Source organism: Sinocyclocheilus anshuiensis, unplaced genomic scaffold (assembly GCF_001515605.1).
Source record: "Sinocyclocheilus anshuiensis isolate Anshui unplaced genomic scaffold, SAMN03320099.WGS_v1.1 scaffold424, whole genome shotgun sequence".
Taxonomy (NCBI): domain Eukaryota; kingdom Metazoa; phylum Chordata; class Actinopteri; order Cypriniformes; family Cyprinidae; genus Sinocyclocheilus; species Sinocyclocheilus anshuiensis.
Genome location: NW_015554083.1, coordinates 267,723 through 279,278, shown reverse-complemented (window position 1 = coordinate 279,278; position 11,556 = coordinate 267,723). Strand labels below are relative to the sequence as shown.

Here is an 11,556-nt window from a genome sequence, read left to right as displayed (position 1 = left end):
ACACACACACACTCTCTCTCTCACACACACACACACACACACACACGCGCACACGTCATCAGAAACACACACTCAGTGACACACAAAGACACACCTTCATCAGGAGCTTCAGCTCTGGCTGCTGCGGCTGGAGAAACAGCTGCCTGTGAGTGACACACATCATCATCATCATCATCATCATCATCAGTGCTCTCAGACAGAACAATCTCTGATGCCTCATGTTTGTGACAAAGATTATCTGCAGAGTTTTTAAAATCGCGCTTAAGACGTTTTACTGAGCAATACAGAACAAACACACAATCTCATAAATAAATCATGCGTCTCAGATTCTCTTAGTTAATAATCATTTCACACTCGACTGCAAACAGGCTAAAATACTCCAGACATGTTTTATTCAGTGTATACATATGTGCTGAAATGTGTTCAATAATGTCATATTTTTTGTCACATTTCTGTTTTATTTTTGTATTTCTTTTCATTCATTTTTATTTCAGTTTTAATTTGACAAATTTTAGTCCATCAACTTAAACTATATGAAAATGATAAATAAATGTATAAAATAAATAATAATTTTCAAACATTTTATTTCACTTAATGTTTATTTTATTTCAAGTATTGACATTTTTTTATGGTTTTAGCTTTAGTTAACGATAAGAACCATGCTGCTTATTCAAATATTAGATCTACAACATACTACAATAAAAATAAAAAAAAAACGTAAACATTGTCATAATTAATCAGCAGTAAATCATATTCATTTGCTTGGCATAAATACACAATACTCATTAACTGGGAACTGCTCTGACTCTTTAAGCCTGTAAAATGTGCAACAGTGGCGTGTTTTGCACGCAGTGCTATCATCACCTTTAATAATCACATTATCACTGTTTTTCATCCCCAAATTTAAAGCCTCTTAAAATGATAATCAAGACTCTTATTATACAGTTCACAGGACATTCAAGCCTCACCTTCTTGCGTTTCTCTTGTTTGGCTCGTATCTCAGCCAGCATGTCGTTACCCAGCATCTGTACTCTCTTGTGTGGACTGCCGTGCTTGATGCCCTCCTGCGCGTGACCTTTGACCTCAGGTGCCGCTACGGGGTCAGAGGTCACGGCCGGCACGGGGGGAGGGGCTTCTGGCTCAGCTGTTGCCGTGGGGCTGGTGGGCATGGCTTCAGCAGAAGCGCGGTGCTTGATGCTGCAGAAGAAGCCGCTCAGACGAGACTCTCTGGGCCTGCAGACAGAACGAGCGTCAGTACTAGAGTCCCGAGAACCGCTTCCAAATTTCTAAGAACCGTTCTCAAACCATAATTTTGACCCATACAATGTGTTGTTGGCTATTGCTACAAATATACCCCAGCGACTTAACACTGCTTTTGTGCTGCAGGGTCACATATAATGTGTATAATATAATATAATGTTTTTGCTGTGGTATTTTTACCTCACGCTGACGTTAGTGACCTTCCTGGAGAAGAACTCCGGCACACCCTCGTCCAGATGATCCACTTCCACTTCCTGTGCAGCGGCTCTGCTGATTGGCTGATTCTGAGGACGACATCCACACAACAGAGTTCAACAAACCACTCAGTCTGTACTGATGATTTAATTCCCATCGAGTCAAGTCAGTGTATTTCTAGAGCGCTTTATACAATACAGATTAACTCAAAGCAGCTTCTCATTAATAAAACAGTGTTAATCTTACAAAAATCATTCATTAATCAAACACTCAGCACTTGAGCTAGTAGTGTCACTGCAGTTAAATCAATAATATTACTGAATATTAATAGTCTTTTAATTCTTTAATTTGTATAGACATAATAACAATCTGTGGAGGTCATTTATTCCATCCTCTGCTAATTAAAAACTGAGATATAATATAATAAGATGCAACATTTTGACTGTTATTTTTAGTATTTAGATATTATTACAGTTTTTATTGTTATTTTGAATTAGCTTTCATTGTTAAAATGTCCAATTTATGTCATTTATTTTGTCCTTTTCTCAGTAGAAACTGAGATATAATAAGATGCAACATTTTCAACTGTTATTTTTCAGTATTTATATATTATTACAGCATTTATTATTTTGAATGAGCTTTTATATTTAAAATTGAATAATTTCACATTATTTATATATTACAGTATTTATTAATGTTTTGAATGAGCTTTTATTTGTAATTTTTCAGTTTACATTTTAATTTTAGACATTTATGTATTTCTTTGCTCAGTAAAAACTGCAACATTTTGATTGTTATTTTAGTATTATTTATATATTATAACAGTATTTATTATTTTTAATTAGCTTTTTTTAATTAACATTTTTACTTTAGGTTTTAACAATTTTATTAGTCACTTCTGATATTTTTATTGGCATTATTATTATTAATTTCCCCCCCAATATTTCTATTTAGCTGTACTTTTGTTTCAGTTTTAGTAACTTTAGTATTTAAACATACATTTATTTCAGTTAGTTGCCATGGCAAACTTCAACTTAATTCAGCTTCATTTCAATGATCGAAAACATTTTGAAATAGTTTCGGTTTTAGTAAAGGGCAGTGATTCTGTGGTAGCTGTGTTTGCGTGACTTACAGCGGCTCTCCTGGGTTTGGCTTTCTTCGTCCGCCGCGGCCTGTATTTAGTAACGTGCTGTAGAGTGGGCGTGTCTTCTGTGGGCAGGTCGCTGAAGCTCATTGGCCGAGGCTGCTGTAGCTCCGCCTCCAATGGGGGCGGGGTCACTGGCGGTGGAGGGGGCGGAGTCGGGGAGAGGGGTGGGGGCGGCAGATCCTCCACACAGACGTCCTCTAACGCCTTACACAGATCGAAGCCCAGCTCTGACACACACAGTTAATCATCAGTAATTCAGAAATGCTAATTATAACTGACGAAGTGCTCGACACGTACCGAATGCGACGGACATGGGTCTGAACATCCGGCTGTGAATGCTCTTCCTCTTGGCTTTCTGTGTCCGCTAGAGATCCAAACACACGCAGATTCATCAGATACGATCTCATTTACACTCGTGAATATTCGAACATACAGCATGAACATGGTGTGCTCGTTGTTTCTGGAGCTCACGAGCACATTGTAGGAAACCATGTGTTCCACAGGAGTAAAACACTTAAAATTAATATAAAAAACTTTAAATAAAAACAAATCAAAACAAACATGTGCTAAAAATGTATTAAATCATAAAAATGCAAAATATAAAAAAAAATAGAAATAGCACATTCTAAACATCTCCATTTGTCTTCCACAGGTGAAAGAAAGTCACACGGCTTTGAGGACGCGTAAATGATGACTTAAAATCACCCATGAACCTCTGGATTCTCTTTTGCACTGAAAAACTTTTGGTGCAGGATTTGCTAACCCTAACTTTAGAAAATCATGTTTTACAGGGTGTGTTTCTGCCCTGTGTGAGTGTGTGTACCTGTGGTTGTTGTTCTGGTTGTTGTGTCATGTTGTCCATCTGCATTTCTCTGTCGTCTATAACTTCGGTCTCCTGTGAGTCGTGATGCAGCAGCGGCTGCTGTCCTCTCCTGCTCAGATGACCCGCCTGACACACACACACAGCACACACACACACACTCACACACACACACACACACACACACACACTCACACACACACGTGAATTAGACACACGTACACTGTGATAAAGTGTGGTTTTGTGAATGTAAATCTCACCAGTGTTTGTTGAGAGCGAGAGAGAGACTGTAGGATCTCATCAGTGATGTAATCAGAGAGACTTGACGCCATACTGAGCTTCACCTCACTGAAAACACACACACACACACACACACACAAACACACTGTTTGGCTCTCAAAGTGACCGTGTGTGACCCAAAATGAAGCAATAAAGATGCTGAGGATAATAAGATTGTCCAATCAGGTCAAATTAAAATATTTGAAAATAAAAACAAATAAAACACATACAAAAATAAACGCAAATTTAAAATACATAAAAAAAATGAAATGAACAATTAAATGAAAATGACTAAAAATTTAATCATAAAAATGCAAAATCAAAATACATCATTTTAAAATAAAACAAAAAAATACTAAAAATGAATTAAATCATAAAATGCGAGATTAAAATATTTAAAGTTAAAGCAAAAAATTAAATAGAAAAATATTTCTAAAAAAATCAAAATATAACACTTAAAAAGATTAAATATTTTATTAGTTTACGCATGTCACATCAGAGAATCATGAACATGTGAATGTGTTATTAAATTACTGAAATATTGACTTAAAGGGGTTCATCTGATATTTGTGAATCCCTGTGTTAACCCATAATACTAGTGTAAACTTGAGCGCAGCCGTGGCAGACCTGATCTTATTGATGATGTCGAAGGCCGACTGCTCCAGCAGCGTGGAGGTGATGAAGGCTTTCGACACGCTCGTCCTCCCCTCGCTGGCACGCAGAAGATCTTCACGCAGACGCGCCTGCTGCATGATGTGAGGACACACGCTCTGAGCCGTATCCAACATGGACACCAGCAAACCCTGAACACACACACATCAGAGAGCGTTTCCCAGCCGGTCAGTATGATGGTGATTGTGTGTGTGTGTGTGTGTGTGTGTGTGTGTGTGTGTGTACCTGCAGCTGCTGGTCTATGAGCGCGCTGATCTCTCCGGCCACTGAACACAGTTTCTCCTGCACCTGCTGCACACACACACCTGCTGACCCGTCACTGCCGCCCGCCGCTCGCCCGCTTGAGCGCAGGTGATACAGACTGCGCAGCAGCTACAGACAGAGACACAAAACTAAGCTTACAGACTTAGTACTTACCATAGCCCTACGTTCCAATCTAAAAACGTATGAAGGGCTGGTTCAACACAACCATAAGACAAACTGAGCGTGAGCAGAGCTTGTTTGAGTATGTTTAAAGTGTTTGAGTATGTTTGGAGCATGTGTGTGTATGTTTGAGCATGTTTGATTATGTTTAGAGTGTGTTTGAGTATGTTTGCAGCATGTTTGTGTATGTTTAGAGTGTGTTTGAGTATGTTTACAGTGTGTTTGAGTATGTTTGGAGCGCGTTTGTGTATGTTTGAGTATGTTTAGAGTGTGTTTGAGTATGTTTAGAGTGTTTTAGTATGTTTAGAGTGTGTTTGAGTATGTTTGAGTATGTTTAGAGTGTGTTTGAGTGTTCGAGTATGTTTGGAGCGTGTTTGTGTATGTTAAGAGTGTGTTTGGGTATGTTTAGAGTGTGTTTGAGTATGTTTAGAGTGTGTTTGGAGCATGTTTTTGTATGTTTGAGTATGCCACTCGCCCGCTTGAGTGCAGGTGATACAGACTGCACAGCAGCTACAGACAGAGACACAAAACTAAGGGTGTGTTCACACTTGTAGTTCAGTTCGTTTGGTTTATTTGGTCCAGACCGAAAAGGAAAATGTTACATTTGGTCCTGGTCCACTTAGCGTTCACATTGGCATTTTTGACAGCGAACCTAAAGGCATAGTGATACGTTCACAACCTGATTGGTCGGCTTGAATGACGTATATATCGTGACGGAACTCACCGAACACCCCAAACAAAAGGTGCGTTAGACTTAAAGCGTTCAAGTCGCTTTATGTCGAACACACCTAATGCCGTCTGCTGGACTAAGCGCGCTCATTCTTGCGTATCATATAATTTAATTTTCACCACCTGCAAACTCACAAGGAGCTCATAAAAGGCACTTTACCTCATTGTTGCTCCACGTTTGCCCTCTGCTCATTTTGTCTTGGTTACACCACGTCATCAAATCATGTCGCATAGCGTCGCATCTTGTCATTACTTCCTGTTTTTGGTTCGTTTAGAAGTATTTGGTCCGTGTTGCGTTCATATATCATTCAAACTGCACCAGAGTTCGTTTGGAAGCGGACCGAGACCCATTTTTTCAGCGGTCTCGGCCCACTTGTTTGGTGCGCACCAGGGTTCGGATGGCAGCATTCACACATGCTCAAATGAACCGCACTAACATAGCAATCGCACCAGGGTTCATTTTAATCGAACCAAACATGACAAGTGTGAACGCACCCTAAGCTTACAGACTTAGTAGTTACTACAGCCCTACATTCCAATCTAAAAACTTATGAAGGGCTGGTTCAACACAACCATGAGACAAACTGTTTTTAATCTTCTTTCAGGGTTTGTGTAATAATATCAGCGTCATATGAACCCATCAGCCGTTTATGGTGTGTGTGTGTGTGTGTCTCTCACTGTTGTGGAGTTCTTGGCATCTCTCATCAGGTTCTCTGTCGCCTTCATGTCCTGCTGAACTCTGTCACTCATGCTGAAGCGCAGAGAGTTCAGCTGATCCTGGACCTGCACACACACCTGCCCCATCACCTGCACACACACACACACACGAATGAACACACCACTGGCAGAGGCATATATGCTCTGATATATGATCCCATCAATCAAATAATAAACACTCTCTGTTTTCAGTTATGGTGAATGCTGAGTAGATATATGTCCCATCAGCCACCTGCTCTGCAGATATGATCAGTCACCTGTTGTGTTGTGCTGGTGACAAGGCCCTGCTGCAGTCTGAACGCCTGCTCCTGCAGGTATCGCCTGCTCTCATGGTTACGCAGCAGATACTGCTCCATCTGCACACACACACACAAAGCATCATGGGAGGCACATCACAGGAAAAAAGAGCTTCTGGGAGTTTGTGTATTTTTAGAGCGTGTTTAAGCATGTTTAGGAATGTCTGTGCATGGTTGGAGAGTGTTTGTGTATATCTGAGAATGTTTAGAGCGTGTTTGTATATTTTTGGAGCATGTTTGTGTAAGTTTAGAGCGTTTGTGTATGTTTGAGTATGTTTAGAGCGTGTTGAGTATGTTTAAAGCATGTTTGTGTAAGTTTAGAGTGTGTTTGAGTATGTTTAGAGTTTGTTTGTGCATGTTTGAGTAAGTTTAGTGTGTGTTTGAGTATGTCTGGTGTGTGTTTGTGTATATTTGAGTATGCTTGGAGCATGTTTGTGTATGTTTAGAGTGTGTTTGTGTATGTTTGAGTATGCTTGGAGCATGTTTGCGTATGTTTAGAGTGTGTTTGTGTATGTTTGAGTATGTTTGGAGCATGTTTGTGTATATTTAGAGTGTGTCTATGTATGTTTGAGTATGTTTGGAGCGTGTTTGTATATTGTTGGATCATGTTTGTGTAAGTTTAGAGCGTGTTTGTGTATGTTTGAGTATGTTTAGAGCGTGTTGAGTATGTTTAAAGCATGTTTATGAAGGTTTAGAGTGTGTCTGAGTATGTCTGGTGTGTGTTTGTGTATGTTTGGAGCGTGTTTGTGTATATTTGAGTATGCTTGGAACATGTTTGTGTATGTTAAGAGTGTGTTTGAGTACATTTAGAGCATGTTTGAGTATGTTTGGAGTGTGTTCGTGTATGTTTGAGTATGTTTAGAGTGTGTTTGAGTATGTCTGAAGTGTGTTTGTTTATGTTTGAGTATGTTTGCTTATGCTTGAGTTTGTTTAGAGTGTGTTTGTGTTTGTGTATGTTTGAGTATCCTTGGAACATGTTTGTGTATGTTTAGAGCGTGTTTGAGTATGTCTGAAGTGTGTTTGTTTATGTTTGAGTATGTTTGGAGCATGCTTGTGTATATTTGAGTATGCTTGGAACATGTTTGTGTATGTTAAGAGTGTGTTTGAGTACATTTAGAGCATGCTTGAGTTTGTTTAGAGTGTGTTTGTGTATGTTTGAGTATCCTTGGAACATGTTTGTGTATGTTTAGAGCGTGTTTGAGTATGTCTGAAGTGTGTTTGTTTATGCTTGAGTATGTTTGGAGCGTGTTTCTGTATGTTTGAGTATCCTTGGAGCATGTTTGTGTATGTTTAGAGCATGTTTGAGTACATTTAGAACATGTTTGGGTATGTTTAGAGCGAGTTTGTGTATGTTTAGAGTGTGTTTGTGTATGTTTGGAGCATATTTATGTATGTTTAAGTATGTTTGGAGCATGTTTGTGTATGTTTGAGTATGCTTGGAGCATGTTTGTGTATGTTTAGAACATGTTTGAGTACAATTAGAGCATGTTTGTGTATGTTTGGAGCGTGTTTATGTATGTTTGAGCATGTTTAGAGTGTTTGAGTATGTCTGGAGTGTGTTTATGTTTGAGTATGTTTCAGCATGTTTGAGTATGTTTAGATTGTGTTTGTGTATGTTTGGACTGGAGCATGTTTGTGTATGTTTGAGTATGCTTGGAGTGTGTTTGTGTATGTTTCAGTATGTTTGGAGCATGTTTGTGTATGTTTAGTTTGTTTGTGTATGTTTAGAGTGTTTGTGTTTATTTAGAGTGTGTTTGTGAATATTTGAGCATGTTTAGTTTGTGTTTAAGTATGTTTAGAATGTGTTTTTGTATGTTTAGAGTGTGTTTGAGCATATTTTTGTATGTTTTGAACATAAGTGTATATGTTCGTGTTGTGTTCAGACCTTCATCAGGGCATCTTCAGTTTTCTCAGAGTTGTTCTTCAGAGCTTGCGCCGCGTCTGTGATGGGAACCGGCATGAATCTGATGGTGTAATTCCTGCAGAAGATGAACGACAAACATGACTGAACCTGATGATCAGACAGACACTGAATCTGAGGCTAAAGAAGAGCTCAGACACACTTCTCCAGAGCAGCAGCCACATCCTGCAGGCCCTGAGCGCTGACACAGTTACGGTCCCAGATCACCGTCCTGAAATACACACAATGAACGCTGTATATTTGTGTACATGAGTGTGTTAGATGATCCTGTGGTCGGTGTGTGCGGCACCTGAGTTTGGTGTTGACCTGCAGGGCTTTGGCCAGCATCTTCGCCCCAAAGTCGCCCATGCTGTTCCCGCTGATGTCCAGATGGGTCAGACTGCTGTTTCCTCCCAGCGCATTCAGCACCACTGACAGATCCGCCTTCAGCCTTGAGTCTGCCAGAGACAGAGACGCCAGCGGCTACACACACACACACACACACACACACAGTTAAACAACGTACCCTGAGTGCAGTATCTCAAACGTGACGGATCTACAGACTTACAGAATCCTCTTCCTGAATCATGTGGACCAGAGAGACCAGAACCTGCCCGAGATTTCTGCACAGAAACACACGCACATTCAGAATGTAAGACGTGTGAATTAATCCTTTTATTCATCAAAACTGACTGTAAAGACATTTATAATATTATAAAATACTTCTATGTCAAATAAATGCTGTTCTTTTGAACTTTCTATTCATCTGTGAATCCTGAAAAATAAAATGTATCATGGTTTCCACAAAAATATTGTTCAGCACAACTGTTTCCAACATTGATAATAATCAGAAATGTTTCTTGAGCAGCAAATCAGCATATTAGAATGATTTCTGAAGATCATGTGACACTGAAGACTGGAGTAATGATGCTGAAAATACAGCTGCGCATCACAGAAATACATTACAGCTTAACAGATATTCACATAGAAAACAGCTGTTTGAAATTGTAATAATATTTCACAACATCACTGATTTTACTGTATTTTTGATCAAATAAATGCAGACTTGGTGTGCAGAAGAGACTTTTTTCAAAAACAAAACAATTCGAATTATTCCAAACCTTTAGGTAAAAGTGTCTGCTTGATGTATAAATGTAACTGTAAATGCATATTCTGCATCCTGTTTACAGCCTGTTTTTCTCTATTAAAACCAGTTAAACTCTGCGGACCCGGATACGGGGAACCTGAATTACAGATTTTCAAAAAAATACTTACTTTTAAAACTCCAAAAGCGCCTATGTTTTTTTTGTGTTTATAGTAATATTTGAAAAGTATATAATGCTATTTATAAAGAATTACACTCATATTTTGTAGTTCAAAGGGTTTTCTTTACAATGAAACCATTTGTTTTCATTTCCTCCATTGTATGTGTGCAGGGTAAACATTTGAATTTGAGTATGTTAAATTTAGGCGAAAATACCAAAAAACGCCCTGAGCTTAAGTGGTTTTAATCTGCGAAGGTCACATGACCTCTAAACTGAATCAAAGCTGCAGATTCTCACTTGGTTTTGATGTTGCTGAAGTTCCTGCCGATGGACAAGTGTTTGATGGAGCGGTTCTTCCCGAGCCACACGAGCAGCGTGGACAGATCTGAGTCCAGTCCTGGGACACAAACACACAATCCTCCTGAATCAACACAGCAGCTGATGACACCTCTGTGTGTGTGTGTGTGTGTGTGTGTATTAACCGTTGTCTGATATGTCCAGGCTGGTGATGTTCGGGATCTCAGCGATACAGCCTTCCAGAATCTGAGAGCCTGCTGAGCGCAACTGAACACACGAACAACAACGTGTGAGGAACACACAACAAACACAAAACGGAGCAGTCACATGTCAAAACGACAGCAGAAGGTTCAGTGCAGTACCTCACAGCCGCTGATGTCCAGAGAAACATCTCGCAGGTTAGTGTTACAGGCCAGACCCAGGAGCAGCGCTCTGAAGACATCAAACATCAGAAGAACAACAAGGGAACATCAGGAGAACGTCAAGAGAAGATCAGGAGAAGATCAGAAGAAGTTCAAGAGAAAATTAAGAGAATATCAAGAGAATATCAGAAGAATATCAGGAGATGATCAGAAGAACATCAAGAGAATATCAGAAGAATATCAGGAGAAGATCAGCAGAATATCAGGAGAATATCAGGAGAAGATCAGCAGCATATCAAGAGAAGATCAGGAGAATATCAAGAGAAGATCAGGAGAAGATCAGGAGAAGATCAGCAGAATATCAAGAGAATATCAGGAGAAGATCAGGAGAACATCAAGAGAATATCAGGAGAAGATCAGCAGAATATCAGGAGAAGATCAGCAGAATATCAAGATAATATCAGGAGAATATGAAGAGAATACCAGGAGAAGATCAGCAGAAAACGTCAAGAGAAGATCAGGAGAAGATCAGAAGAAGTTCAAGAGAAAATTAAGAGAATATCAAGAGAATATCAGAAGAATATCAGGAGATGATCAGAAGAACATCAAGAGAATATCAGAAGAATATCAGGAGAAGATCAGCAGAATATCAGGAGAATATCAGGAGAAGATCAGGAGAACATCAAGAGAATATCAGGAGAAGATCAAAAGAATATCAGGAGAAGCTCAGCAGAATATCAAAAGAATATCAGGAGAAGATCAGCAGAATATCAGGAGAATATCAAGAGAATATCGAATATCAGGAGAAGCTCAGCAGAACATCAAGAGAATATCAGGAGAAGATCAGCAGAATATCAGGAGAATATCAGAAGATCAGGAGAAGATCAGGAGAATATCAGAAGATCAGCAGAATATCAAGAGAATATCAAGAGAATATCAGAAAATCAGCAGAATATCAAGAGAATATCAGGAGAAGATCAGCAGAATATCAGAATATCAAGAGAATATCAGGAGAATATCAGAAGATCAGCAGAATATCAAGAGAATATCAGGAGAATATCAGAAGATCAGCAGAATATCAAGAGAATATCAGGAGAATATCAGAAGAATATCAGGAGAAGATCAGCAGAATATCAAGAGAATATCAGGAGAATATCAGAAGATCAGCAGAATATCAAGAGAATATCAGGAGAA

The 11,556-nt window shown here is 39.2% G+C and overlaps 1 protein-coding gene across 1 annotated transcript in view; it reads right to left on the bottom strand.

Annotated features, from left to right (window-relative positions):
• The window catches only part of carmil1 (capping protein regulator and myosin 1 linker 1), a 29,332-nt gene that overhangs the window by 1,890 nt on the left and 15,886 nt on the right, over window positions 1-11,556 (bottom strand). Inside the window, exons 17-34 of the mRNA XM_016461238.1 lie at window positions 10,363-10,432; window positions 10,186-10,267; window positions 10,001-10,100; window positions 9,007-9,061; window positions 8,749-8,921; window positions 8,602-8,670; window positions 8,424-8,517; window positions 6,500-6,598; window positions 6,204-6,332; window positions 4,599-4,745; window positions 4,329-4,504; window positions 3,683-3,770; window positions 3,426-3,551; window positions 2,900-2,966; window positions 2,588-2,829; window positions 1,441-1,544; window positions 969-1,233; window positions 95-143 (exon numbers count right to left, since the gene is read on the bottom strand). Of these exons, the coding sequence (XP_016316724.1) occupies window positions 95-143; window positions 969-1,233; window positions 1,441-1,544; window positions 2,588-2,829; window positions 2,900-2,966; window positions 3,426-3,551; window positions 3,683-3,770; window positions 4,329-4,504; window positions 4,599-4,745; window positions 6,204-6,332; window positions 6,500-6,598; window positions 8,424-8,517; window positions 8,602-8,670; window positions 8,749-8,921; window positions 9,007-9,061; window positions 10,001-10,100; window positions 10,186-10,267; window positions 10,363-10,432 (2,135 nt within the window). The remainder of the gene's footprint in view (window positions 1-94; window positions 144-968; window positions 1,234-1,440; window positions 1,545-2,587; window positions 2,830-2,899; window positions 2,967-3,425; window positions 3,552-3,682; window positions 3,771-4,328; window positions 4,505-4,598; window positions 4,746-6,203; window positions 6,333-6,499; window positions 6,599-8,423; window positions 8,518-8,601; window positions 8,671-8,748; window positions 8,922-9,006; window positions 9,062-10,000; window positions 10,101-10,185; window positions 10,268-10,362; window positions 10,433-11,556) is intronic.